This window comes from Crinia signifera, chromosome 1 (genome assembly GCF_055691185.1).
Source record: "Crinia signifera chromosome 1, ASM5569118v1, whole genome shotgun sequence".
NCBI lineage: Eukaryota > Metazoa > Chordata > Amphibia > Anura > Myobatrachidae > Crinia > Crinia signifera.
In genome coordinates, this window is record NC_139217.1 from 193,446,783 (window position 1) to 193,474,250 (window position 27,468).

Consider the following 27,468-nt stretch of genomic DNA (forward strand, 5'->3'; position numbering starts at 1 on the left):
AATTCGATCACAAAACGTTGAAGATATGACCGCTGGCTGAGTACATTTATTCCCTGTGAGTGCCACACTACCTGTCTCATACAGTATCTACCTTCATTGCAGGGGTTACACCAGCTCTATCTGGCATAACTCCATAGAAGTCTATGGGCTTCTCTGCACAGCGTTGCTGTGTGAGAGATCCGGTACAGATACCTCCAAGCATACCCCGCTGCCGCCAGCTTCTCTGCGTCTGCAATGATGGACTACCCTGTTAGAAACGAGGAAGTTCAGGCAGCTTCATGAATCGCAAAGGGCAGCTCTTATCGGGAGGGCTGCCCTTTGCATTGCTCATCGCATATGTTAGTACATATGCGATGAGCAGCGAATTGTAACACCGCTGCTAGCTACTTGCACCAGTCATCTTGTTTCACGCGGCTGACCGAGGCTCCTTGTATGAGAACACATCTGTTGCAATTATTATTCCCCTTTTTAAAAAGGCATGGGATATGCAAGAGGGGCTGCCATGCTAGGGCCCTAGTCAAGTGGAGACGCAGAAGCCACAGATCTGCACTCCCAGCAATCCTACTATCGAACAACCGATCCCTTACATAGTTACATAGTAGGTGAGGCTGAATAAAGACTTGCGTCCATCTAGTTCAACCTATGTTTATAGTAGCTTATCCCTTGTTGTATAGTATGTTCTGATATTTTAAAGACAGATTATGTTACTTATTCATATCCATGGATGTTTTTAACCAATAAATGTTTATCCAACCTTATTTTAAACGTATTTATAGTGTCTGCTGACACCACTTCTTCAGGAAGAGAGTTTGACTGCTCTGACTAAATAATTTTTTTCTTCTAGATGAACAAAATCTTTTTTCTTCTAATCTAAACTCGTGTCCTCGCGTCCTAGATTCCTTTCTAGTAGAAAAAAGGGTGTTTGACAGTTCCTTATATTGGCCCCTATAATATTTATACATGTTGAGCATATCCCCCTTAAACATCTTTTTTCTAGTGTAAATAGTCCCAAATTGTTTAAGCTTTCCTCATAGCTTAAATACTCCATTCCCCTAATAAGCTTTGTTGCTCTTCTTTGGATTTTTTCCAATTCTATGATGTGCTTTTTATAGTGCGGGGCCCAGAACTGCACTGCGTATTCGAGGTGTGGTCTAACCAATGATTTGTACAGAGGCATAATTACTTTTGAGTCCCTAGTTTCCATGCCCCTTTTAATACATGCTAGAATTTTGTTGGCCTTTTTTGTTGCTATATTACATTGAGCACTACACCCCAGTTTGTTGTCTATTTGGACTCCTAGATCCTTTTCGAGTACTGATTTACCCAATTCATCCCCGCTTAGGTTATAACTAGCACACTGGTTATGTCTCCCAAGGTGCATGACCTTGCATTTCTTCACATTTAATCTCATCTTCCACTTTTTTGCCCACTTATCTAGATTGTCAAGATCATTTTGAAGCGTGGTGACATCTTCTGATGATTTAATAACTCTGCTCAGTTTTGCATAGTCCGCAAAGATGGATAAATTGCTGAGTAACCCCATCCCAATATCGTTCATAAAAATGTTAAACAAAATGGGCCCAAGAACTGAACCCTGCGGCACTCCACTTAGTACTGGTATCATATTTGATATGGCACTGTTCACGACCACTCTTTGTTCTCTATTACACAGCCAGTTCCTTACCCATCTACAGATATTTGCCCCTAATCCCATGTCCTCTATTTTATTTATCAACCTCTTGTGTGGTACTGTGTCGAAGGCTTTAGCAAAATCTAGGAAAATCACATCTACAACGTTTCCATTACCAAGGTTTTTGCTAACCTCTTCATAGAAACCAAGTAGATTAGTTTGGCATGAACGATTTTTCACGAACCCATGCTGGTTATTACTGAGTAAACTATGAAGGATTTTTAAGAGATGGTATCCAGAAATATTTAGACCTTCAAATAGTTTACCCACTATTGATGTTAAACTAACAGGTCTGTAATTAGCAGGATCCTCCTTTTTTGAATAATGGCACTACCTCTGCTATTCTCCAGTCTTTTGGTACCTTTCCTGATGATAGTGAATTATCAAAGATATAATGTAGAGGGGAAGCTAATTCCTCCCTTAATTCCATTAGTACCCTAGGATAAATCCCATCGGGCCCAGGTGATTTATTTGTCTTGATTTTTGCTGAGCCTCATTATTATTTCCTCGGTAGAGAATTCAATATTGAGGTCCGGCTTGTTCATCCCATTTGTGGTATGTGTGCGTTCCACAGTCTGCTCTCCCTTAATAAACACTGATGAGAAGAACTCATTTAACAGTTCTGCTTTTCCCTTGTCCTCCGTAAAACTTTTTCCATTGATATCGGTTAGTGGGCCTATGTTGTCCTTAATTATACGTTTACTATTTATGTATTTGAAAAACTTCTTGGGGTTAGTTTTACTTTCAGTGGCTATGCGCTTTTCATAATCCCTTTTAGCTACTTTGATTGCCCCTTTGCAAATTTTGTACAAGATGGATGAGCTGTCCCTGCTCATATATAACACAAGGTCAGGCACTGCTGGGTCTTCCATCCTATGCTTCACAGAGGTGTATTGACAACCTTATTGCTGACTTATCGGTGACACTGCCAGGCTATGGCCTTTTCAGGGCTAACCGCAACATGGAGCTCACTTGTAAATCTAGAGGCGGAGGCATCTGCTTCTTCATAAATGAATGGCGTGCCCCAAAATAAAGACTAAGCAAATCATGTAGCCCACAACTGGAGATGCTCATCATTAAATGCAACCAGTTTTACTCCTGGGAGTAAACATCTGGACTCACTGCTTACATTGCTGAGAGACTTCAATAGCGCCAACCTGAGCCATGAGCTACCAAAGTACAAGCAGCACGTCAAATGCCACACCAGGGAGGGCGAACTTTAGACCACTGCTACACCCCTATCAAGTCTATTCCCCACTCAGACTTGGGACTGTCTGGCTATTGCATAGTCCACTTTCTTCCAAAAAACATCCAGAAGCTATTGAAGGTAAATCCTGTAGTCAGGTCTGTCAAAAGCTGTAAAAGCCAAAACAGAAGCTCCAGGCCTGAAGGTCTTTGAAACTTTAGCTTCTGACCTAGACAAATTGACCGACATAATGACATCCTACATCAGCTTCTGCAAGGACATGTGTGTGCCAAACAAACCAGCCTGCACCTTCAACAACAAGCCATGGTTCATCAGTCAGCTCAGGAAGCTCAGTCGGGCCAAGGAGGAGGCCTACAGCAATGTACAAATTGGGCAGAAACTCCATTTTCTCCATTCTCAATTTTCCAACAAGCTGACGAACAACCTCTCAACCAAGGACCCGCGTCAGTCTGGAGAGGCATGCAAACCATTACCAGCTACAAGAAATCTGGAAGCCCCACTGTCATGCACTAGAAACTAGCTGAAAAACTTCTACTGCACCCCTCTCCCCACCCTGGATGTCACTCCTAAGCTCTACGGGTGGACCAAGAAGGAGGTAGAAGGTATGTGCAATAGGGTCAAACCTAGAAAAGCTGCAGGCCCAGACAAAGTGTAGCCATCTGCCCTAAAGACGTGTGCTATGCAGCTTGCCCCCATCTTCAAGATCTCAATGGAAATGTGTAAGGTCTCCTTCCTGCTTCAAATGCTCAACTATTGTGCCGGTTCCAAAGAACTCAACTGCGAAAGACCTTAATGACTACAGGTCGATAGCACGAACATCAGTGGCCATGAAAGCAGTGGAGTAAGTTTGTCCCAGCTGCCCAGACACAAGATAAATATTGGTGCCCCTCAAATAGCTCAATCAGTAAGGTGTTTACCTCCAGTAAAACAGGTCATGGGTTCTAACACAGGGTGTGACACTTGCAAAAATTTTATTAGGAGGGGGATTCAGACACAGAAGTGATATCGATTGCTTTCATTAACGGATTCAAACTCGAAAGGAAAAAAGGTGCCCCCTTTGGAGCAGGAGCCCGGAGGCAGATGACTCCATTGAATTTTCAATTCAATGAAAGTTACGACCTCTGCATGAAAGCATTCAAGTAGCTGGCCCCTTAACCTCCTCAAAACGGTTAAAATGGTGGTGGACTACATAATGAAACCAAACTTCATGCACCCGCTAGTAATAAATTGGTGTCGTGGGTCCTTCAAATTCCAGGGTAAAAAAAATTTCCTGAGACTTCAAATGGGGATCCAACATAACCACTAAGGCAACTTAGAAAATTCAACATCCTGCCGGAGCTGCTGCTCATCTTCTACAATGCCATCGTACAGTCTGTCCTAAACTCCTCCATCACAATCTGGTACTGAGGGCCCAAAGAGAATGACAGTTGATGATGCAAAGGGTGGCGAGGATGGCAGAAGAGATAATTTGGGCTGTCCTCCCCTCTAGCCAGGGTCAAGAAATGCAGAGGGAAGATTGCTCTCATCAGGCAGACGCTATAGGTTCATCCCTGCAAAGTCGACCATAGCCGCTTAAAGCTTCTTCCCAATAGCTGTCCATCAACTGAACAATGCATAACATGCCTAATCTTAGCAAGTGACTTGTCTAATATAATTGTAATGTATCTTATATTTTTTCCCCCTCTCCTAGTATACGTGAGTATACATGGCCAATAAAGCAGATTTGGATTCTAAATTCATAGCAGAGATCAATGTTTATGCATATTCAGTATTCTATCAGTGCTAATTTTAGTCAATTCATTCTCATGCAATAGTTTAGAATAGCTTCAAGTTAGGGCAGCTTTTGACATTGATTTATTGTTATGGAATAGTTGTAAAGTGGCCAACTCCAAACTGCTTTTGTCAAAATAGTGCAAATGACTGCACATCTGAACACTTACTGTGCATACAAGTTCAGATTTGTTATATTAAAGAATTTATTAACTGCAAGGAATGACCTTACATGTTTAATCAAGAGCTATTATCCGCTATTTAAGCACTGCAAACAATTCTCCCTAGGAGGTATGCCTCTTGGGTGAAACTTACATTTAAAGTCATAAGGTGCTGATACCGAATGGCACTCATATTCTTGAGCATGTGGCCTTCATCAAATACAGCATAACTTAGCTTCATACGTCTGAATAAACTGCGGTCTTCTGCATTGCTGATTGCACAATTGTAACTGAAAAAAAAAAAAGATTTTAGTAGTGTTGTTTATTTATATAGTGCCAGCATATTTCATTGCACTTTACAATTTAGAATAAAGCAGTAATTAAATGAGACTAGGTATTAACACACAAACACAGAGGTAAAAAAAAAAAAGAGGTTTCTGTCTGATCTATCTGGTGGGAACAAAAACCTGGAAATGTATGGGAGCATATGACAATCAAAAATGTCCACCCAAATGCTGGAAAACAGAAAAAAATATATATGCTTTGATAAATTTGTTAAACAATTTGTCTGACTGATCACTGTCTGTTTTCAAGCGTTTGGGAACAATTTTTTGATGGTCATTTGCTCCAATACATTTCCAGGTTTTTGTTCCCTCCAGATAGATCAGACAGAAAAATCTGTACGTGTGTACGCAGCTCAAGAGTATCTGCTGTAAATTTTCACTTCAAAAATTATTTTAAAAAGCTTAGCGTTGACTCTGGAATTAAGAACACTGCAATTTCCCAAGTCTGCCACAAGAGGTCAATAGTCAGACATCTAAGAATACTTACGTTGTGACAATTACATAAAATTCTACAACTTTATTAAGGATGTCGTAGCGTAAGTGTTTTCTTTCTTCTTGAGAACCTTCAAATAGAGAAAATAAAGACACATTAATGCTTAAAAAACAAACATACATTGAATAAATTATTTAAATAATCAATTTTTTTTACCATAGTATAACAAGATGTTCATATCTGGGCACCACTGATTGAACTCTCGAATCCAGTTATCTGTGAATCCAAGCAAAACTATTCAGCAGTGGACTGTACAAAACAGAATTTCAGTAATATTAAATAACTCAAAATACAAGTTAAGTATCCCTTAGGGATATCTGTTATCCAAATTATTCCGGAAACCATAGTTTCCAGAATGTACAAGAAGGGGTACAAAAAAATAGAGAAGAGGGGAAGGGGAAGGGAAGATACATTCCAAGGGATACATGATGAAAACTTAATACAAAATATACAACATTTAACTGCCGAGCAGTATACAACCATGGAAATCATATTATCCAAAATGCACATTTATGCAACCTATAGCCAGCCTTTTAAAGCTATATTCCTCTATCATCAATCAGACACCTTGGGTTCATTAAGGATAAAATGCAAAGGATCGGATCTATTCTGATTTTGTGTAAAAGCTGATCACTCCCCCTCTGTAACATATTGCCATTATGCCATGCCCTCCATTTCACAAGTGGAGATACAGAAGATGTAGATGTAGTGTCGCCTATCTCATGTGCAGCACATCAGATGGAGAAACTCCACTGATGATGGCCAGGCGCTCGCATTCGCAGGGACACACAAAACACTCTGCGTTTTCTTTTACAGCAGACCAATATTTTGTACAATATACAGCTAAATCTAGCACTAAAACCAGAGCTGTTACAGTGATCACTTGGCGAGAGAAAGCAGCAAGTAATCAGCTCCTGTAACATGGCAGTAACATAGCAGTTCGGAGCTCTCTCTCTCTCCTGAAGGCTTAGTACATAAACCCCTTAATGTTTTACAGCTTGTACTGAAGGGTCAGTTGAGAGGACTGGGAGCTCATGCTGGTCCACTTCAGATTATTTTCACAAAGTTTCTACTAACCCAATGTTGAGGCAGGAACAACTACAAGATGTGGTCCTCTATCTCCATTTAAGTAAAGATATGCAAGGAATGCTATGGCTTGAACAGTTTTTCCTAAACCCTGTATTAAAAAAAAAAAGCCAATTAATGAAAGGTTACAGTGGCATTAATCCTCCAAAAACTTAAAGCATTATTTCAAACTATTCTATTCACACATGAAGTTGAAGATTTTAATTTTTATATAGGTTGAGTCTACCATATAGAAATGCTTGGGACAGAAGCATTTATAATTTCAGATATATAGTTATTTTGGAATATTTTTGGATTTTGCCTTATTTTTGAAAATGTTCATAATTTTTACAGGGAAGTGCAAATAGAAAAGTTGCCTCTTCTATGGTGTGGTAATGTCCCTGGGCCACTAGCATAACTCACTCATCCAGTGTCTGCAGATACACTGCAGCCGAGAGGCTCTCTGCATCGGAAGCATCAGACTCTAACCACAATAGAACATCAGGTGTTCAAGGCAGTCAGGTAAAGTTGCCGTAGCGTTCGGAGCATTTTGGGGTTCTTTGGAACTCCAGATATGGGAGACTCAAAAAAATAAAAAAAACACATTTCTCAAGGTCAATTGAATACATAATACAATAAAAAAAAAAATGATAAGTAACACCTGATGGTTGTTTACTTTTCAATTGCTTAATAATTTGTTAGCAACTTAAGCTAAGAGCCTAATGCGGGGTACACACCAGGACGACTAGGGCCCGATCCCCTCAATCTAGATCCAATTCCGACCAATTGGATGTAGATTGTGTGCTGATTGGGCCCTTTTCTGTCCTGGTGTGGACCGATAGCGACCCGATGCGCGGTCCCGCGGGTCGGTCGGTCGTTATTGAGATCCTACCTGCTGCAGGTAGGATCTCAATGACGACCATACAGCCGGGTGCGGGTCGCCATCGGATCGGACCCGCTCACGGTGCACATCGTGAGCGGGTCGTGCCCCCCCCCCCCCGCGTCACCGTGAGCGGGTCGTCCTGGTGTGTACCCTACATAACACAACCCGGATCACTTATAGTAACATGAAAAATAAGTAGTTGATGGCTACAATAGAACACTTACCATCTCATCTGCCAAAATCCCACTGACATTATGCTTGTGCAGCAGTGCTAACCAATTTAAGCCAATCTTCTGGTAGGGTTTGAGTACCAGGCTGTAAAATAAAATAAATATTAGCAGAATCTAGAAATAGATTGAAAAAGGAGATTAGACTTCTTACTAGAAAATAGTCTGGATAGATTTTTCTTCTTTCAACTGCACAATGTTTTGTAGTCAGACCTTCTAATGCAGGGGTGGCCAACCAGTCAAAGACAAAAAAATATGCCCAAGAGCCATCATTCATGTGCCAAAAATTGGACATTGCCTTTTGTCCACTAGGCCATGCTGCCCATGGTATAAAAACCATTGAAAAAGGCAGATACACATAATAAACATACACTGCAGCACCAGAGCAACCACAGGTGTCATTCCAGTTGCCCGTTGTGTCACTCCAGCTTCCCCGTGCCACTACAACAGCCCTTTATATTGTCATTGCAGCCCTTCATGTGTCTCTGTACCCTTAATTGTAATGAGCTTAGTATGTAAGGGGGATCCTGTAATCAGTGTTATAAATCCTAGGACCCACAGAAGTCTCTTATAAAAACGGAACTAGTCACAGGGACCAACTTAACACTTGGTCTATCTGGCAGACGGACAAAAGGTAGGAATCTGAGATGGCTGCATGCTTAGCCTTGCTGACTTTCACGGCTGCTAGTTTTAGGACACACTGGAGGGGAGAGAATGGGTACACCGTTGCCCTGCTGAAGTCAACTAGTTAGCACATTGGGGGTTATTCAGACCGGATCGTTGGGCTACTAATTTATAGAGCCCTGTAATCGGGTAAACGCCACCCGGCCAGAGTGAAATCTGCGATTAGCTGCAAATCCATTCACCACCACTCACCATCTCAGTGAGAGAAAAACTGGCTGATAGCTGGAGCTGACGTCACATACCCTACTTGAAAATGCTTGGGCATGCCTGCGTTTTCCATGACACTCCCAAAAAATGACCGGGTGACGCCTACAAACACCGACTTCCTGCCAATCAACTTGCGAACGGCTTGCAATTTAAAAAAGTTGCTGGATTTTATCACTGGGTGGCTTTGTGTACATATGCGCAGTCGTTCGATAATCGCCCCCGGCCTAGGAAACCGCAGCCCAACAAGGTCTGAATAACCCCTAAAGTACCAGTTTGCTTTCCAGTGGAAAAAAAAGCGCTGAATTTTATCACAGGATGGCCTTGCGTATGCATACTGCGAGATGTACGATGCGCAGTCCATCAATAATCGCCCGGCCTGCAAATTCAAAGCCATGTGATCAGGTCTGAATAACCCCCACTATCTGGTACACTGTTCACAAGGTCGGATATTTAGAGCCAGTCAGTGTTGGGAGCTGCATGTGAATAGATGAAGAGCCACAGGTTGCCCATCGCTGTTCTTATAGATTGGTGGACTACAGCTTTGGGTGGTTTAGAATTGTAAATTATTAAAGTAATGTATTTATTTTAATCACTTTATTTTTCAACAAAATGGAACATGCAAAATATACATTAACATACAGGATGTATATAAACAAATCAAGAGTCAAACAATATAAACAATGAATAGAATGTTTGCAAAACAGTATGTGTATATATTACATTCAGGGTTGATAAAGCAGAGAAGATATCCCAATAACTCACACATACTTTACATACAGTTTCCAATGAAAATCTAAGGCATTATCAGCAAATCACAATGTATGGACGTACCTCTCGGCCAAGATAGAAGGCTGATCTACATTCCAGCCACTCTCCCCATCATCCGTGATACGGGTCACCTCCTTTGTCAAGTTCTTTGAAATCTGCTCACATTTGTTCATAAGTCTCAAGACCACGTCTCTTTCTTTAATCAATATTTTACAGTCCCAAATCAGATCTATTGATAGACTATTCATGTTGCTTACTTTGGTAAACTGCAAAGAAATATAAACAAGCAGGATATATATATATATATATCTATATATATATATATATATATATATATAGATATATATATAGATATATATATATATATATAGATATATATATATATATAGATATATATCTATATATCTATATATATATATATAGATATATATATATATATTTTACTGGTGAAAACCAGTATGTGCATACCTTTGTTAGCAAAATGATTGTAAAATCATCTATTTCATTTCATAGTGTATGATGTATGTATAGAACTACAAAATGTATTTGTGAGCTCTACTAAAAATGGGAAGACAATAATAGTCATCACATACATTGTCAGGTAAGTGGTAAGAAATCCATTTAAAGCTACCAAGATTCACTGTACATGATATAATAAAGTTGACTATGTGGTACTAATTTAAAAAAAAAATGGAGGAAAAAAAAAGACATGCTGGACACGGATAGGTCTAGGAATCACAGCGCACCTGACAAAGTAAGGAACTGGCACCCTCCCACAATATTAACTCTTCACTATGTTTCCCCCCCACCACACATTACAGTTTGTATGTGGCTATATTACAGTAAAGTACAGCTTGCACAACACACTCTATACCAGGGGTTCCCAATCTTTTTTGAATCAAGGCACCCCTACAGTACCAGAATTTTCTCACGGCACCCCTAGGTCAAAGGAATAAAAGCAGAATAAATATAACAGACATAACAAATTAGTTGGGTTCATATGCGAACCTTCTGGTCAGTTATGTGGTAAAGGGCATGATTTGCTTCTGTTTGTACACATTTTATGATTGGCAGCCACCAGCACTGGTTTCGACCATAAAAAAATAACCATAAATAATTTGAATTGGTCCTGGACCACCAGGCCGGGGCACCCCTGCAAGTGTCCCAAGGCACCCCAGGGAGCCACGGCACACAGTTTGGGAACCACTGCTCTATACATTACAGTCAGCAGATGGGCACCAACAGTCAGTGGGTCCTAGTTCATATTTGCACGCTAATGTAGCAGATCGCAAATGATCTGCCTAGACTAGAGGCTCTTGTAGGGGTGCCTCAGGTTGCTGATCCAATATAAATATAAATTATTTATGGTCAAAGTGATGGGCAAACCCAGTGCGTAATGGCTGCCAATCATAACACATGTGGACGATTAGAAGTACACCACCACATAACTGCACCTAAGGATAGCAGGCTTGCACAATTTACAAAATGTAATACTTATTTCTAAACATATCAATAAAAAACTTATATCTTATGGATTTGGTGAAAACAATGCTGATATTCTCTGGCACCGTGATTCAAGAAAGTTTGGGAACCATTGAGCTAATGCCTATGCATCTACAAATTTACAGGCTACAGAATTGCTAAACATCACAAGTGAACCTTAGAGACACCCCTGAAGCCATCAACTTCACATAAGCAGCACCTACACCCTAAATGAGGACTGCTCCAGTAGGGTCAGGACTACACATATTGGTTACTGTAGTAGCGACACTGGTACTATTGTTTCACTACATACATAATCACAGCTGAAGGCAGATAAACTCTCTGAAAACAGGCATGACATGTTTTTGCCACCACTACCATTTACCTCCACCAAACGGTCCCAACTGGTCCTTTCTTCCCAATCACTGTGTGAAAACTATCACAAAAACACATTGGTGCATGTGCAGTATGATTGCAGCACATTGGCACTCTGCTAATCATTGCTCCATTGCTTGAACATCGGCAAAGCATACAAAAGAATAATTAGGCTCACTGTACATGGGCACCCGGTGACAGCAGCTGGCACAAGAGCCCAGATTTGCACTTCACCAGACCAACTTCTGCTTAACCTCCTCCATCATGAAAATCATCACAGAGAAAATGACCAATCAGGACCTTAATAGCCCATATGAAGCAGAGGAGCAGCCACAGCATAAAGCTCTGGAGCTGCATTATGGGACATGCAGCAGTAACAAGGTAATGTAAGGGTAATATAGGCACGATTGAGAAGAATAATGGCGCACAACCACGGTTACAAGATCTATGTGGCAGTAGCCTTTGGGTTTAGCATGTCCAATTAGCAGAGATGGAAGGCAGGCAGCGTACAGATAGTCAGGACTGCAGAGCAGGTTGTGTCACGCCGCCACCATACACCTGTTCTAATACTCACCAAAGCCAAATAGCATTTCTTCTGGCAAGACTCTTGTACATGTAAAAAGGTAGTTCTGTGGGGCCCTTTTCTAGATGCCACCTGTACCACTATGTTATTCTACCAACCGGCAGTAGGTGACATTGCCAACCTGTGCCTCCATCCTCAGCTGGGGCCCATGGAAAGGGCAACCCTGGCCAGATGGGGTAGATACGCTCAAATTAACTTTTTCTTCATATCAATTTCCTTTTGCCCTAAATACATACTGTAAACATAAACCCATGACCAGCAGATAGATAGATATATATATATAGCTAAAAAAAATTCTAATAACTGCTTTCAACACATTGCCTGCTGCGACAAATACATAAGCAGATTAATCTTCAACTAACACTTTCTCGCAGGCTACCTGCTACACCACATGTTTGATTGACAGACTACTTAAGAGCTTTTCTATACATCTAAGCCTTACAGGTGGGGAATAGTTTTGATGTTCTTAGCTCTGTACATAGTCAGTGGAAGCCAAGATAAAAAGGTGGATTATTCTTAGAGAAAATTAAATGAAGACAAGTACGTGTATCATTTATCACATACTTCAGTTAGGCACTTATTAACCTCTTTGCAAACATGACCTAAATTATTTGTTGTTGAAGTAACATCTTAATGTCAAAACAGAATGACAGATTGACACAGAATGTTTTACAATTATAAAGTAAGTAGCAACAAATGCTTTCAACTCTATTAAAATGAGAAAAAATAAAAAAAATATACATTATGTATGCATAGAATTTTCAGGTGTCTCTGCAAAAGCCTGCACCACAAATGAATAAAATATCTAGTTCCCCTTACCAAAAATGTCAATTATAAAATCAGTCACAAAGGAGTACTGTGGCCATATAAAACATGTAGAGAGAGCGGAAAATTTATAAATATACATTAAGAGCACTACTATTATGGAAGACAGTTGTGGGGTTTTTGTCCCCATGTCCCTATCGGGGTACAGGAACAGTTCTAGGCGCAGAGGGTGAGCTGTTTATCTCTAATTGGCTGCTGCAAAAACAACAGGTCTAATCCAATATGGAAAATCATTACAAAGAAAACACAACAATGCAGCACCTGAAAAGTTAAAAGAAAACTAGAAACTGATTGGATCCCCAGGATTTACAAGCTGCAACACCTTTGCCCATCTTGGGTACTACTACACAAACCAGCCTGGACTGACTGTTGAGTTATTGGACACTTTCCACTCAGAGATAAAAACAGCAGCATTTTCATGCCTGAAGGTGCATACACATGGGCCAATATGATCGCTGGCAATATATTGCTCTGCAGTCATATTGCTCAGTGTCCCGTTTTCATCTGCGACCAGAGATGGTCGAAGATGAAAATGTCACACTGCCGGCAGTGGAAGTCGCTGGTCGGAGGAGCATGCTCCTCCGACCAACGACCATTCAGCGGCTGAAAACGGGAGCGCGCACCCGGCGATTTATCGCTGGTGCACACTCCAATCACTGGCAATATAGTCGCTCATCGACCATATTTCCAGTGATATTTGCTATAATCGCCCCCGTGTGTACACACCATTATTGTCATCCGGATCATAAAAGGGACTCTTGCCTCAGAAGACCTGCCACAGTCTCAAGGAGGACATTCAATCCTATGGCTTACAGGACTACCTGAGCCCCATATCCGAGATGGTAACTATAAACTGCCCTGAGCCAGTCTACTATATATCCAGGTCTACAAAGGAACGGATACAAGAAAAAGACTGCCCTAGGGCGGTCAAAGGGCGCTGTTAATGGGATGTGAGTCAAGTGAAGCTGCTACTTAGAGGGACTGAGTGGGTCCCTAAAATATACGAATAAAGGGAAAAAAGAGAAGTAGCGCTTACCAATGAGGAATTACCAATGTAAAAAACATTTATTACACATATAAAAATTTATATAAACATAATAGAAAATAAGAATAAAAAATATATATTCTAAAAACTCTCCTTGGCCCTCTCTATGTGCCACTGTGCAGGAAATAATGATAGGATCCGTCCTATTTGTGCCGTTTTAGTAAAAGTCCCAATTGGACCGATGCAGTTCTTTTGAACAGAGATACAATTATGCTTTCCACTGGATTCAATTGAGCGTGATAGAAGATGGGTATAATTACCACTGGCTGTCCCTTAGGAGTCTTGTATCCATGTAGGATTGCTGAACAAGCTGTGATCTCCGTGAAGGGGGTGGGTGGAATCTTCTCCGCTTGGGAATCACAATATCTTGTGGAGAGCAAAGTAGATGGGTCTCGGTATGCAGCTTTCTCCAAAAGTGGGGAGATGAAAGACGGCTGGTTGGATCCAAAACTGACACGGTGTGGCGATGACAGTGAGGGGCCTTGAGAGCAAGCAGCATTCCAACGCGTTTCACTGCCTCTAGGGGCAGCTTTTTAAAGCTTTTTTTCAAGCTTTTTTTGCCCCTAGAGGCAGTGAAACGCCTTGGATTTCTGCTTGCTCTCAAGGCCCCTCACTGTCATCGCCACACCGTGTCAGTTTTGGATCCAACCAGCCGTCTTTCATCTCCCCACTTTTGGAGAAAGCTGCATACCGAGACCATCTACTTTGCTCTCCACAAGATATTGTGATTCCCAAGCGGAGAAGATTCCACCCACCCCCTTCGCGGAGATCACAGCTTGTTCAGCAATCCTACATGGATACAAGACTCCTAAGGGACAGCCAGTGGTAATTATACCCATCTTCTATCACGCTCAATTGAATCCAGTGGAAAGCATAATTGTATCTCTGTTAAAAAGAACTGCATCGGTCCAATTGGGACTTTTACTAAAACGGCACAAATAGGACGGATCCTATCATTATTTCCTGCACAGTGGCACAGAGAGGGCCAAGGAGAGTTTTTATAATATATATTTTTTATTCTTATTGTCTATTATGTTTATATAAATTTTTATATGTGTAATAAATGTTTTTTACATTGGTAATTCCTCATTGATAAGCGCTACTTCTCTTTTTTCCCTACAAAGGAACGGACAGTATACTAGTGCAGCATACTTTTTAATCACCAGTGTGGTACACATTTGTACCACCCAGTACATGCAATTGCTATTTTATGTGTTATATTTGCTCTTGAAGTATTGGTCTAGTAAATGTATTCTTATTAGCAATTTTAATATATATATATAAAGAATATATGTAAAGTCAATCTAATCAGTTTCTAGTTTTCTTTTAACTTTTCAGGCGCTGCATTGTTGTGTTTTCTTTATTATGGAAGACAATTTATTTCAGCATGGAACAAACCGTAACCCATAGTTGTTTCAACAGGTAGGTTAATTAAACAGGTAGGTTAACCCCTTCCCGACATTTGACGTATATATACGTCATGGCCGGGAAGTACTTCCCGACACATGACGTATATATACGTCATGACTTCAAACTGTCACTGCGTCTAGAGACGCAGTGACAGAGGGACGATGTCTGCTGTCCCTGACAGCAGACATGTCCCTGCATGCCCAGGGGGGGCTGCGATGCCGCCCCCCCGTCGGCGATCGCTGTGATTGGCTGTTCAGTGTGAACAGCCATTCACAGCGTTTTCTGTGTCACCGGCGAATAACGTTCGCCGGTGACACGGGATCGGAGGTGATTGGTGCTGTAAAGTACAGCACCAATCACCGCGGGGTGTAAGGGTGACACTGGTGTCACCCCACCTCACCCCGCCCGCCCCCAAAGGCCGTGATTGGTTCGTCGGACCGACGGACCAATCACAGCCATGGAGGGGGGTTTAAACTAACGGTGACTGCACTGCAGACGCCATTCCGGTCTGGAATAGCGTGCAGTGCGGTCACCGTGCCCAGCTGCCGCCATATACTGACCAGAACCTTGCTAAATACTTACCTGATCACTGCCTGGATCTTGCTTCTTATTGTGACATCCTGTGCTGTGTTGTGCTGCTGCGAGTTATTAGATAGAGAGATAGAGAGAGAGAGATAGATAGATAGAGAGAGATAGAGAGGCCTAGTGACAGAGAGTGCTATATTTTGTGCTGCTGCAGTGTAATAGAGTTATAGATAGAGAGATAGAGAGAGATAGAGAGAGATAGAGAGAGAGAGAGATAGAGAGATAGTGACAGATTGTGCTATATATTTTTTATATAACTGACTGCTGCCCCCCCTTTTGTGCTGATCAGTATAAATTAACTGATCAGCAACTTTTTGGGGGCGCAGGTTTTTTTTTATATATATATATATATATATATATATATATATATATACCTGCTGCAGTGTCATAGAGTGATAGATAGTGAGAGATAGAGAGAGATAGTGACAGAGAGTGATAGAGACTGCTATATTTTGTGTCTGCTGCCCCCATTTTGTGCACCCCCAGCAACTTTTTGGGGGTGCAGGGGTTATTTTTCATATATATAACTGTCAGTGCTGCTGCTGCAGTGTCATAGAGTGATAGATAGTGAGAGATAGAGAGATAGAGATAGTGACAGAGAGTGATAGAGAGTGCTAAATTTTGTGTCTGCTGCCCCCGCCTTTTGTGCTGATCACTATATCTGAGGTGGTCAGCAACTTTTTGGGGGTGCAGAGGTTTTTTTTTTTTATATATACCTGCCAGTTGCACTGTCAGTTGCACCAAAGGTTGTGCACCTGCTGCCCCTCACTGGTAATCAGTGTCGCATCACTGATCACCTTTTTTTTTTGTGGGTGCTGTGGGGTCTTTTTTTAATTTTTTTTTTTACACACACTGTGATTTTGTGGGTGTCCTGTGGCCACTGTGCGCTGATCAGTGACGTACATCACTGATCATCTTTTTCGGCACAGGGTTGATCTATTTTTATTTTTTTTTTGATCAAATTCCTGTTGCCTCTGAGCGCTGTTCAGTGACGGACGTTACTGACCAACATCTGTGCTCAATTTTTGGCGCAGGACCTTTTTTTTTTTTTTTTTTTAACCCCTTCAATTTTTTTTTTTGGTATAAAGTATTTTTTTTTTTCTGCACTACATACACACTACACACTACATACCCCCCGGGTTGAAATAAAGTTTGTACCCCCCCCCCTACACTATACACGTGTTGAAACATTTCACTACCAGTAACACAAAAATAAAAATGGCATCCCAAATGTCATCCCAAATGTCATCCCAAATGTCATCCCAGTCATCCAGAAGAATGTATTCAGCGGAGGAGGCATATGCCATGCTTGCCTCTGACTCACAGCCAGTGATGCAAGCGGGGAATTTGAAGGATTCGTCTTAAGCTCCTCTTCCTCCTCTGGTGATGAGGGACCCCCTCATCCTCCTCTGGTGATGAGGGACCCCCTCAAAGACGCCCCCGTAGAGCAGCTGAGACCCACCCCCCAATAATTGATCTCGTATGGACCCCACCACCAGACAATTTTGAGCCCCAGGTTCCTGAGTTTTTGGCCATGCCAGGAATCCAATTTGATTCCACAGGTCTCAGAGAAATTGACTTTTTCAAATTATTTTTCTCTGATGATTTTATAAATTTAATGGTGGACCAAACTAATTTATATGCCCAGCAGTTTATTGCTCAAAACCCCACGTCATCATTTGCTAGGTGGACCCCTGTAGATGCAGTAGAGATGATGACGTTTTGGGGTCTGGTGTTTCATATGGGCATAGTAAAAAAGCCAGAAATTAGGCAATATTGGAGTACAGATGTTCTGTACAGCACCCCATTTTACCGTATGGCCATGCCCCGGGCTCGATTTGAGACGATCCTTAAATTTTTGCATTACAACGATAATGCACAGTGCCCACCCAGAGATGATCCCACCTTTGACCGGCTATTCAAAGTCAGGCCGGTCATTGATCATTTCAGTGCCAAATTTGAAGAGATGTACATCCCAGATAAATTCATTTGCATAGACGAGTCCCTTATACATTTTAAAGGAAGGGTTAAATTCCGCCAGTACCTTCCCAGTAAGAGGGCAAGGTATGGCATAAAAATGTATAAGCTGTGTGAAAGCATCTCAGGGTACACTCACAGGTTTAGGGTATATGAAGGGAAGGATTCAAGAATTGAACCGCCAGAATGCCCCCCCTCCCTCGTAGGTGTTAGTGGAAAAATTGTCTGGGATTTAGTGCACCCCTTCCTGGATAAAGGTTATCACCTCTATGTGGATAACTTTTACACTAGCATCCCCCTGTTTAAGGCCCTTGGTTCAAGAGGTACAGCAGCTTGCGGTACTGTGCGCAAGAACCAAAGAGGCCTCCCAAAAACGCACATTGCCCAAGTAATGAGAAGGGGTGAAAGCAGGGGAATATGCACCGAAAATATGTTGTTGGTCAAATATAAGGACAAGAGGGATGTCCTTATACTGACAACAATTCACGGAGACAGTACCACCTCCGTCCCTGTACGAGGTACCAGTACCCACACCTCAAAACCTAATTGTATCCTGGATTACAATAGGTACATGGGCGGAGTGGATCTTTCAGATCAGGTACTGAAGCCGTACAGTGCCCTGCGGAAAACAAAAATCTGGTACAAGAAGCTGGCCGTGTATATCATCCAGATGGCACTGTATAACGCTTACGTGCTATTCCGTTCTACCGGCCAGAGGGGGACATTTATGCACTTTCAAGAGGAAGTCATAAAGGGCCTAGTATTTGGGAACCAGCAGGCAGAGGGCCCCAGTACTTCTAGTACTGGCCCCCGTATTGTACCAGGGCAGCATTTTCCGAACGAAATCCCCTCCACTGCAAGAAAGGGCAGGACACAAAAAAGGTGCAAAGTTTGCTATAAAAAGGGAATAAGAAAGGAAACAATTTTCCACTGTGAAACTTGCCCCGACAAACCCGGCCTATGTATAAAGGAGTGTTTTAAAATATACCACACATCTATGGATTATTAGGTTCATCATTTCACCGTGCTTCGGGGGTCTTGCTAATGCCACATAGCACCCACCAACATTCCACCAGAATCTGAGCTGCAAAATCCAAAAATCACTCCTTCCCTTCTGAGTCCTGCCATGCACCCAACTGGTATTTTTTGGTCACATATGAGGCATTGCCGTACTCGGGAGAAATTGGGGCACAGATTTTGGGGTGCTTTTTCTCCTTCATACCTTCTGAAAATGAAAAATTTTGAGCCAGAACTGCATTTTTGTGTAAAAAAATTTAATTTTTCATTTTCACTGCCCAGTTGTATCAAAATTGGTGAAACCCCTGGGGGTTTGAAATGTACACTATACCCCTAGATGAATTCCCTGAGGGGTGTAGTTTGCAAAATGGGGTCACTTGTGGGGTGGTTCCACTGTATTGGTGCTTTGGGGGTCTTGCTAATGCGACATAGCACCCACCAACATTCCACCAGAATTTGTGCTGCAAAATCCAAATATCACTCCTTCCCTTCTGAGTCCTGCCACTTTTTGGTCACACATGAGGCATTGCCGTACTCGGGAGAAATTGGGGCACAGATTTTGGGGTGCTTTTTCTCCTTCATACCTTCTGAAAATGAAAAATTTTGAGCCAGAACTGCATTTTTGTGTAAAAAAAATGTAATTTTTCATTTTCACTGCCCAGTTGTATCAAAATTGGTGAAACCCCTGGGGGTTTGAAATGTACACTATACCCCTAGATGAATTCCCTGAGGGGTGTAGTTTACAAAATGGGGTCACTTGTGGGGGGTTCCACTGTATTGGTGCTTTGGGGGTCTTGCTAATGCAACATAGCACCCACCAACATTCCACCACCAAAAATCACTCCTTCCCTTCTGAGTCCTGCCATGCACCCAACTGGTATTTTTTGGTCACATATGAGGCATTGCCATACTCGGGAGAAATTGGGGCACAGATTTTGGGGTGCTTTTTCTCCTTCATACCTTATGAAAATGAAAAATTTTGAGCCAGAACTGCATTTTTGTGTAAAAAAATGTAATTTTTCATTTTCACTGCCCAGTTGTATCAAAATTGGTGAAACCCCTGGGGGTTTGAAATGTACACTATACCCCTAGATGAATTCCCTGAGGGGTGTAGTTTGCAAAATGGGGTCACTTGTGGGGGGGTTCCACTGTATTGGTGCTTGGGGGGTCTTGCTAATGCAACATAGCACCCACCAACATTCCACCAGAATCTGAGCTGCAAAATCCAAAAATCACTCCTTCCTTTCTGAGTCCTGCCATGCACCCAAATGGTATTTTTTGGTCACATGTGAGGCATTGCCGTACTCGGGAGAAATTGGGGCACAGATTTTGGGGTGCTTTGTCTCCTTCATTCCTTGTGAAAATGAAAAATTTTGAGCCAGAACTGCATTTTTGTGTAAAAAATGTAATTTTGCATTTGCACAGCCCAGTTGTATCAAAATTGGTGAAACCCCTGGGGGTTTGAAATGTACACTATACCCCTAGATGAATTCCCTGAGGGGTGTAGTTTGCAAAATGGGGTCACTTGTGGGGGGGTTCCACTGTATTGGTGCTTGGGGGGTCTTGCTAATGCGACATAGCACCCACCAAAATTCCACCAGAATCTGAGCTGCAAAATCCAAAAATCACTCCTTCCCTTCTGAGTCCTGCCATGCACCCAAATGGTATTTTTTGGTCACATGTGAGGCATTGCCGTACTCGGGAGAAATTGGGGCACAGATGATTTTGGGGTGCTTTTTCTCCTTCATACCTTCTGAAAATGAAAAATTTTGAGCCAGAACTGCATTTTTGTGTAAAAAAAATGTAATTTTTCATTTTCACTGCCCAGTTGTATCAAAATTGGTGAAACCCCTGGGGGTTTGAAATGTACACTATACCCCTAGATGAATTCCCTGAGGGGTGTAGTTTACAAAATGGGGTCACTTGTGGGGGGTTCCACTGTATTGGTGCTTTGGGGGTCTTGCTAATGCAACATAGCACCCACCAACATTCCACCACCAAAAATCACTCCTTCCCTTCTGAGTCCTGCCATGCACCCAACTGGTATTTTTTGGTCACATATGAGGCATTGCCATACTCGGGAGAAATTGAGGCACAGATTTTGGGGTGCTTTTTCTCCTTCATACCTTATGAAAATGAAAAATTTTGAGCCAGAACTGCATTTTTGTGTAAAAAAATGTAATTTTTCATTTTCACTGCCCAGTTGTATCAAAATTGGTGAAACCCCTGGGGGTTTGAAATGTACACTATACCCCTAGATGAATTCCCTGAGGGGTGTAGTTTGCAAAATGGGGTCACTTGTGGGGGGGTTCCACTGTATTGGTGCTTGGGGGGTCTTGCTAATGCAACATAGCACCCACCAACATTCCACCAGAATCTGAGCTGCAAAATCCAAAAATCACTCCTTCCTTTCTGAGTCCTGCCATGCACCCAAATGGTATTTTTTGGTCACATGTGAGGCATTGCCGTACTCGGGAGAAATTGGGGCACAGATTTTGGGGTGCTTTGTCTCCTTCATTCCTTGTGAAAATGAAAAATTTTGAGCCAGAACTGCATTTTTGTGTAAAAAATGTAATTTTGCATTTGCACAGCCCAGTTGTATCAAAATTGGTGAAACCCCTGGGGGTTTGAAATGTACACTATACCCCTAGATGAATTCCCTGAGGGGTGTAGTTTGCAAAATGGGGTCACTTGTGGGGGGGTTCCACTGTATTGGTGCTTGGGGGGTCTTGCTAATGCGACATAGCACCCACCAAAATTCCACCAGAATCTGAGCTGCAAAATCCAAAAATCACTCCTTCCCTTCTGAGTCCTGCCATGCACCCAAATGGTATTTTTTGGTCACATGTGAGGCATTGCCGTACTCGGGAGAAATTGGGGCACAGATGATTTTGGGGTGCTTTTTCTCCTTCATACCTTCTGAAAATGAAAAATTTTGAGCCAGAACTGCATTTTTGTGTAAAAAAATGTAATTTTTCATTTTCACTGCCCAGTTGTATCAAAATTGGTGAAACCCATGGGGGTTTGAAATGTACACTATACCCCTAGATGAATTCCCTGAGGGGTGTAGTTTGCAAAATGGGGTCACTTGTGGGGGGGTTCCACTGTATTGGTGCTTTGGGGGTCTTGCTAATGCGACATAGCACCCACCAACATTCCACCACCAAAAATCACTCCTTCCCTTCTGAGTCCTGCCACTTTTTGGTCACACATGAGGCATTGCCGTACTCGGGAGAAATTGGGGCACAGATTTTGGGGTGCTTTTTCTCCTTCATACCTTCTGAAAATGAAAAATTTTGAGCCAGAACTGCATTTTTGTGTAAAAAAAATGTAATTTTTCATTTTCACTGCCCAGTTGTATCAAAATTGGTGAAACCCCTGGGGGTTTGAAATGTACACTATACCCCTAGATGAATTCCCTGAGGGGTGTAGTTTACAAAATGGGGTCACTTGTGGGGGGTTCCACTGTATTGGTGCTTTGGGGGTCTTGCTAATGCAACATAGCACCCACCAACATTCCACCACCAAAAATCACTCCTTCCCTTCTGAGTCCTGCCATGCACCCAACTGGTATTTTTTGGTCACATATGAGGCATTGCCATACTCGGGAGAAATTGGGGCACAGATTTTGGGGTGCTTTTTCTCCTTCATACCTTATGAAAATGAAAAATTTTGAGCCAGAACTGCATTTTTGTGTAAAAAAATGTAATTTTTCATTTTCACTGCCCAGTTGTATCAAAATTGGTGAAACCCCTGGGGGTTTGAAATGTACACTATACCCCTAGATGAATTCCCTGAGGGGTGTAGTTTGCAAAATGGGGTCACTTGTGGGGGGGTTCCACTGTATTGGTGCTTGGGGGGTCTTGCTAATGCAACATAGCACCCACCAACATTCCACCAGAATCTGAGCTGCAAAATCCAAAAATCACTCCTTCCTTTCTGAGTCCTGCCATGCACCCAAATGGTATTTTTTGGTCACATGTGAGGCATTGCCGTACTCGGGAGAAATTGGGGCACAGATTTTGGGGTGCTTTGTCTCCTTCATTCCTTGTGAAAATGAAAAATTTTGAGCCAGAACTGCATTTTTGTGTAAAAAATGTAATTTTGCATTTGCACAGCCCAGTTGTATCAAAATTGGTGAAACCCCTGGGGGTTTGAAATGTACACTATACCCCTAGATGAATTCCCTGAGGGGTGTAGTTTGCAAAATGGGGTCACTTGTGGGGGGGTTCCACTGTATTGGTGCTTGGGGGGTCTTGCTAATGCGACATAGCACCCACCAAAATTCCACCAGAATCTGAGCTGCAAAATCCAAAAATCACTCCTTCCCTTCTGAGTCCTGCCATGCACCCAAATGGTATTTTTTGGTCACATGTGAGGCATTGCCGTACTCGGGAGAAATTGGGGCACAGATGATTTTGGGGTGCTTTTTCTCCTTCATACCTTCTGAAAATGAAAAATTTTGAGCCAGAACTGCATTTTTGTGTAAAAAAATGTAATTTTTCATTTTCACTGCCCAGTTGTATCAAAATTGGTGAAACCCATGGGGGTTTGAAATGTACACTATACCCCTAGATGAATTCCCTGAGGGGTGTAGTTTGCAAAATGGGGTCACTTGTGGGGGGGTTCCACTGTATTGGTGCTTTGGGGGTCTTGCTAATGCGACATAGCACCCACCAACATTCCACCACCAAAAATCACTCCTTCCCTTCTGAGTCCTGCCATGCACCCAAATGGTATTTTTTGGTCACATGTGAGGCATTGCCGTACTCGGGAGAAATTGGGGCACAGATTTTGGGGTGCTTTTTCTCCTTCATACCTTATGAAAATGAAAAATTTTGAGCCAGAACTGCATTTTTGTGTAAAAAAATGTAATTTTTCATTTTCACTGCCCAGTTGTATCAAAATTGGTGAAACCCCTGGGGGTTTGAAATGTACACTATACCCCTAGATGAATTCCCTGAGGGGTGTAGTTTGCAAAATGGGGTCACTTGTGGGGGGGTTCCACTGTATTGGTGCTTGGGGGGTCTTGCTAATGCAACATAGCACCCACCAACATTCCACCAGAATCTGAGCTGCAAAATCCAAAAATCACTCCTTCCTTTCTGAGTCCTGCCATGCACCCAAATGGTATTTTTTGGTCACATGTGAGGCATTGCCGTACTCGGGAGAAATTGGGGCACAGATTTTGGGGTGCTTTTTCTCCTTCATACCTTCTGAAAATGAAAAATTTTGAGCCAGAACTGCATTTTTGTGTAAAAAAATGTAATTTTTCATTTTCACTGCCCAGTTGTATCAAAATTGGTGAAACCCCTGGGGGTTTGAAATGTACACTATACCCCTAGATGAATTCCCTGAGGGGTGTAGTTTGCAAAATGGGGTCACTTGTGGGGGGGTTCCACTGTATTGGTGCTTTGGGGGTCTTGCTAATGCGACATAGCACCCACCAACATTCCACCACCAAAAATCACTCCTTCCCTTCTGAGTCCTGCCATGCACCCAACTGGTATTTTTTGGTCACATATGAGGCATTGCCATACTCGGGAGAAATTGGGGCACAGATTTTGGGGTGCTTTTTCTCCTTCATACCTTATGAAAATGAAAAATTTTGAGCCAGAACGGCATTTTTGTGTAAAAAAATGTAATTTTTCATTTTCACTGCCCAGTTGTATCAAAATTGGTGAAACCCCTGGGGGTTTGAAATGTACACTATACCCCTAGATGAATTCCCTGAGGGGTGTAGTTTGCAAAATGGGGTCACTTGTGGGGGGGTTCCACTGTATTGGTGCTTGGGGGGTCTTGCTAATGCAACATAGCACCCACCAACATTCCACCAGAATCTGAGCTGCAAAATCCAAAAATCACTCCTTCCTTTCTGAGTCCTGCCATGCACCCAAATGGTATTTTTTGGTCACATGTGAGGCATTGCCGTACTCGGGAGAAATTGGGGCACAGATTTTGGGGTGCTTTTTCTACTTCATACCTTCTGAAAAAGAAAAATTTTGAGCCAGAACTGCATTTTTGTGTAAAAAATTTAATTTTTCATTTTCACTGCCCAGTTGTACCACAATTGGTGAAACCCCTGGGGGTTTGAAATGTACACTATACCCCTAGATGAATTCCCTGAGGGGTGTAGTTTGCAAAATGGGGTCACTTGTGGGGGGGTTCCTAACTTTTAGCATCTTATGGTGCCTAGAAACCTACATGGTGCCTAAAAAATAATCTCATAAAAAGGAGGCTCCAAAATCAAGTAGGTGCTCCTTCTATTATGAAGCCTGTGGTTTGGTCAACGTGCACACTAGGGCCACATATAGGATATTTATGAAAACAAAAGAATTGGGGGAATCAATTTTTAGTCACATTTCTCTAGTAAAATGTACTGTGTTCCTTAGAAAAATGTATTAAAATTTCAAAAAAAAATGAAATTTTGAAATTTCACCTACACTTTGTTTTAATTCCTGTGAAACACCTAAAGGGTTAACAAACTTCCAAAATGCTGTTTTGAATACTGTGAGGGGTGCAGTTTTTGAAATGGTATCATTTATGGGGGTGTCTCACATACAAGTCCCTCAAAGTCACATCAGAACTGAACTGGTCCCTAAAAAAATCAGTGTTTGAAATTTTCTTGAAAATTTGAGAATTTGCTATTCATATTGTAAGCCTCCTAGTGTCCAAAAAAATTAAAAGGAAGTTGAAATAATGATGGAAACATAAAGTAGACATATGGTCTATGTTAGTTATTAACTATTTTGAGTGGTATGATTATTTGTCTCACAAGCAGAAAATTTTACATTTTGCAAATTGCTAAATTTTCCATTTTTTTACGACATTTTGGTATTTTTCACAAAAAAAACACAGACTGTATCGACCCAAATTTACCACTAATTTGAAGTACAATGTGTCACGAAAAAACAATCTCAAAATCACTGGGATAAGTAAAAGCAAAAAAAAGTTATCCCCACTTAAGTGATACATGTCAGATTTGAAAAAACTGGCTCTGTCAGGAACGCAAAAACTGGCTCTGTCAGGAAGGGGTTAATATTTAAACAGCTGCCCTGCCCTGGTTTGTCTATACTTATGGACAGCAAGGTTGTGAGACCCTACATCAGGCATGTCCAAACTATGTCCCACTAGCTGTTGTGAAACTACAAGTCCCATCATGCCCTGCCACAGTTTTGATATAAGGGAATGCTAAAACTATGGCAAGGCATACCAGGATGTGTAGTTTCACAACAGCGGGAGGGCCACAGTTTGGACATGCTTGCCCTACATGAATCGTATTTTTGGAAAAGATTCCATGATTAAAGCATTTAAATTGCTTAATATTTCACAAGCCACACATGGTCTAAGATGTCAAAGTTGAATTACATGAAAAACACAGCAATTGTTAAAATTGTGCAAAGTTCAAGGCCAAAGAGGTGTTTAAGTATAAATAAATGAACTCCAAAATTCAACCTGCTTCTTGATCAAAATAACTCAATGGGCTGTGCATACTTTACATCTCTTACCATATTGGGCAACTTCAGTTTGTGTATTGAGTGGTACAAACAACACAGGCAATATCATTACAAATTGATTCGGTTTTCAACAAAACAGATCAGTGTCTTTGTGGGCCAGCCATACAACAATGTGAAGCTCTGGTATGTTCATAGTATATTTCGGAATGAAGCATTTTTGCACCCCAACATCAACTGCTGGCTGGCAATAGTTATGACTAGGCATTGCCAGTTAAGCCAAGATAATGGCTACCCCATGCACAGCAGGAGCATTCTAACTGCTGATTTCATTATATCAATAACAGTGGGAAAAGCTTTATATAATTAAACTTATTACCACTCTCTTCACCTTTCTCTCCCACCACCCCACCCCCCCAAGTGTCAATGGAAAACAAGGCCAGGTTTCAAGTTCACATAGAACTAGCATTACCTGGCTGTGCAATTGCCTCCCCCTTGACCTGGTGATGTTTAATGTTCATCCTTAAGGTGGCCATCAGAAAGACCTGCTTACAATCATGATTGTGTCCAACTTTCCCTTCAACTCCCTGGCAGTCCTTGGTGGTTTTTATACACACAACGTATTCACAATCCATCGTACAATCCAGTTACTGCATAAGACCGGTCGTCTCGTTATTCATTGTATGCACCTAACCTTTCTGAAAACTGCCACACAAAATGACACCAGTTGTATGAGCCATTAAATGACCAATTGCATGTGCTTTAAAGTACAAGCAATCGGCTCCCAATCCCAACTGATGCAGCACGTCTGATCAGAGGACTAATCATCCAACCTGCGGGACCGCGCATTTCACATTTGTGTGCACACAATCTGCATACAATCCCTCGAGATGGTGCAGCCACTAGGAACGCAAAGTTTCAATAGCAAAATGTGCAAAAGATGCTATTGATGCCAGTGTTGCGATGTACAGCAAAATAAAGTCTATCAGAATCATACATTTTTTACCCTTAAGGTTAAAATAGCATCAAACACCGTAGAAGAAATTATAAAAAGTTACAAGGATATGTACTATTTAAAAAAAATATAAAACAAAGCCGTTAGGCAGTTCAAGGTAATTAGGACTTTTATTTATTCGATTCTTTTATCTCAAGGGTTATAATTTGCACACTGCCTAAACTTGAAAATACATATTTATCCTATACAAACAGATGGTGA

The 27,468-nt window shown here is 41.7% G+C and overlaps 1 protein-coding gene across 1 annotated transcript in view; it reads right to left on the reverse strand.

The window, feature by feature from the left end:
* The window catches only part of SMARCAD1 (SNF2 related chromatin remodeling ATPase with DExD box 1), a 114,563-nt gene that overhangs the window by 23,765 nt on the left and 63,330 nt on the right, over positions 1-27,468 (reverse strand). The window contains exons 10-15 of the mRNA XM_083179101.1: positions 9,563-9,765; positions 7,838-7,928; positions 6,743-6,842; positions 5,822-5,881; positions 5,660-5,735; positions 4,983-5,118 (exon numbers count right to left, since the gene is read on the reverse strand). Coding sequence (XP_083035227.1) covers positions 4,983-5,118; positions 5,660-5,735; positions 5,822-5,881; positions 6,743-6,842; positions 7,838-7,928; positions 9,563-9,765 — 666 coding nt within the window. The remainder of the gene's footprint in view (positions 1-4,982; positions 5,119-5,659; positions 5,736-5,821; positions 5,882-6,742; positions 6,843-7,837; positions 7,929-9,562; positions 9,766-27,468) is intronic.